This window comes from Chroicocephalus ridibundus, chromosome 1, assembly GCF_963924245.1.
Source record: "Chroicocephalus ridibundus chromosome 1, bChrRid1.1, whole genome shotgun sequence".
NCBI classification, from domain to species: domain Eukaryota; kingdom Metazoa; phylum Chordata; class Aves; order Charadriiformes; family Laridae; genus Chroicocephalus; species Chroicocephalus ridibundus.
Genome location: NC_086284.1, coordinates 10,661,353 through 10,663,786, shown reverse-complemented (window position 1 = coordinate 10,663,786; position 2,434 = coordinate 10,661,353). Strand labels below are relative to the sequence as shown.

General features: G+C 57.5%; 1 protein-coding gene across 3 annotated transcripts; it reads right to left on the bottom strand.

Moving 5' to 3' along the window:
• Nucleotides 1–465: 465 nt before the first annotated feature.
• LOC134514842 (uncharacterized) lies at nt 466–1,768 on the bottom strand. Of its 3 annotated transcripts, XM_063333368.1 has the most exons (4): nt 1,457–1,768; nt 1,252–1,318; nt 1,085–1,127; nt 466–926 (listed from the first exon to the last, which is right to left on the bottom strand). In XM_063333368.1, exons 1-4 carry the CDS (start codon nt 1,502–1,504, stop codon nt 722–724), a joined length of 363 nt encoding a protein of 120 aa, XP_063189438.1. In that variant the 5' UTR covers nt 1,505–1,768; the 3' UTR covers nt 466–721. The 3 variants fall into 3 exon arrangements, with proteins under 3 accessions (XP_063189438.1, XP_063189357.1, XP_063189265.1); XM_063333287.1 differs by having other exon boundaries at nt 1,085–1,318; XM_063333195.1 differs by having other exon boundaries at nt 466–1,318.
• Nucleotides 1,769–2,434: the final 666 nt, after the last annotated feature.

The following is a 2,434-nucleotide window of genomic DNA, read 5'->3' as shown; positions in this document are numbered from 1 at the left end:
ACCAGCACCCCCGGGTCCTTTTCTGCGGGGCAGCTTTCCAGCCACTCTTCCCCAAGCCCCTGGCGTTGCTTGGGGTTGTTGTGACCAAAATGCAGGACCTGGCCCTTGGCCTTATTAAACCTCATCCAATTGGCCTTGGCCCATCCCTCCAGCCTGCCCAGGGCCCTCTGTAGAGCCTTCCTTCCCTCAAGCAGATCAACACTCCCTCCTAGCTTGGTGTCATCTGCAAACTCACTGAGGGTGCATTATTGTTACACATAATAACAGATGATCTGAGATAAAGATAGTAAACGCAATAATAGACGTTGTCTCTCTCTTCGGGTGGGGTGTAATGCACAAGGGGCAAGGGCCCCCCCATCTCCACAGGAGAGTCGGCATTACTGTAGCACATACTGCTGTCCTTACACAAAACTGATTCTCTGCTCCTGTCAAGGGACAAAACTGATCTGCTGACACTCACAGGGATAGAGAAAATATTGACTTTTTTATTGGATGAGAAGTGGGGCACCCCAGGGGGTTCCCGGCCCCACACCTCCCAGCCATTAGGGGAAATTTCTGAAGCAGATGCAGCGCAGCCGGCAGCCGGCTCTGGCTGTCAACTCGCCGCGCTGCTGCCTCTCCCCCCACTACTTGAAAATGTGCAAGAGGTCAAGTAGACCTCTTGCGTGGTCCTTGTTGGCAGTTCCAGTGGGGGCTCCTGGCACAGGGCTGACCCTGGCTCCTAAACCCTCCCCTTGACAGCCCTGGGGGGATGGCGGGGTCCTGAGCAGTGAAGTGCTGCCAGTTCCGCCATCCCACCAGGACAGGCCTCCGGGAAGGAGTAGAGGGAGCTGAAGGAAGAGGAGCCTACATCTGTCTTGCAGTCCACGGTGGCCAGCGGGGCCCATGGGGAGAGGGGCTTCCTTCTTGAGTCCTCCACACTTGCCCTGCAAAGGAGGAGAAAGAGACCCCGCTGCACCCCGGAGCCCAGCGGGACCCGCGGGCAGCACCCCCCTTGGCCGGCGGTCAGGGCTGCCCAGCGCAGGCAGGGGCAGGGCACGGGGTGAGGGTCTGGGGCAGCATCTGGGGTCTCCCTCACACTCACCGCTTCTCCTGCTTCGGACGGGATTTCTCCACTCCTCCATCCCCTACCCGAGAAGTTGGGGAGGGAGGAGACAGAGTGAGTAGCTGGCAGCCCCCGGCGCAGCCCCGACTCAGGGCAGCCGTGGGGTGTAGGCCATTTGCAGGGTAATCGGTGCTGGGGCCACTCACCGCTCTGCTTCTCTGTCCGGGCTCTTGTCTTGCTTGTCCGATGTTGCTTCTTCTTCTTCCACCACTTCTGCAAGGTCCCCAGGAGCTGGGTGAGACGGGATCACCTCCCAGTCCCACACCACAGCCCCCCATGGCACCCCACACCACCCCACGCCATCCCTCGCCACCTCATGCCGCAGCACAGTGTGGTGCAACAGTCACCTACCTGAAGCCGCTTGCTCTGCAGCACAGCTGAGAATACGCTGAGCCCCATCACGATCAGGAGAGGGCCCAGGGGAGACAAGGCATCAGAGCGCCCATGGCACGGACTCCAGTGTGGCTGCAGAGCTCTGAGTCACCATCACAGAACCGCGATGTAGCTCCCCAGTGTCCTCCTGGGTCCTTGTTTTTCCCCAATTCCCCTTCCCGGTTGGGGAGGTGTCATCGGGTGAGAGAGTAGTTCTCTAAAGGACAAGAAATTGTGGTGGGTTTCTCAAACCATAACGAGAAGGAGAGGGAGAAAAGGAGAGGGAGAAAAGGAGAGGGAGAAAAGGAGAGGGAGAAAAGGAGAGGGAGAAAAGGAGAGGGAGAAAAGGAGAGGGAGAAAAGGAGAGGGAGAAAAGGAGAGGGAGAAAAGGAGAGGGAGAAAAGGAGAGGGAGAAAAGGAGAGGGAGAAAAGGAGAGGGAGAAAAGGAGAGGGAGAAAAGGAGAGGGAGAAAAGGAGAGGGAGAAAAGGAGAGGGAGAAAAGGAGAGGGAGAAAAGGAGAGGGAGAAAAGGAGAGGGAGAAAAGGAGAGGGAGAAAAGGAGAGGGAGAAAAGGAGAGGGAGAAAAGGAGAGGGAGAAAAGGAGAGGGAGAAAAGGAGAGGGAGAAAAGGAGAGGGAGAAAAGGAGAGGGAGAAAAGGAGAGGGAGAAAAGGAGAGGGAGAAAAGGAGAGGGAGAAAAGGAGAGGGAGAAAAGGAGAGGGAGAAAAGGAGAGGGAGAAAAGGAGAGGGAGAAAAGGAGAGGGAGAAAAGGAGAGGGAGAAAAGGAGAGGGAGAAAAGGAGAGGGAGAAAAGGAGAGGGAGAAAAGGAGAGGGAGAAGGGCCCCACCCCTTCAGGGAATGGTTTGGGTAGGAACGGACCTTAAAGGCCACCCAGTGCCACCCCTTGCCCTGGGCAGGGACACCTCCCACCAGCCCAGCTTGCTCCAAGCCCCGGCCAAC

Excerpts from the sequence above, each read along its gene's own strand:
- LOC134514842 (XM_063333195.1), bottom strand. The coding sequence starts at position 1,504 with ATGGGGCTCAGCGTATTCTCAGCTGTGCTGCAGAGCAAGCGGCTTCAG. Across the intron at positions 1,319-1,456 it reads TGCAGAGCAAGCGGCTTCAG|AAGTGGTGGAAGAAGAAGAA; the intron begins GTAGGTGACTGT and ends GGGACCTTGCAG.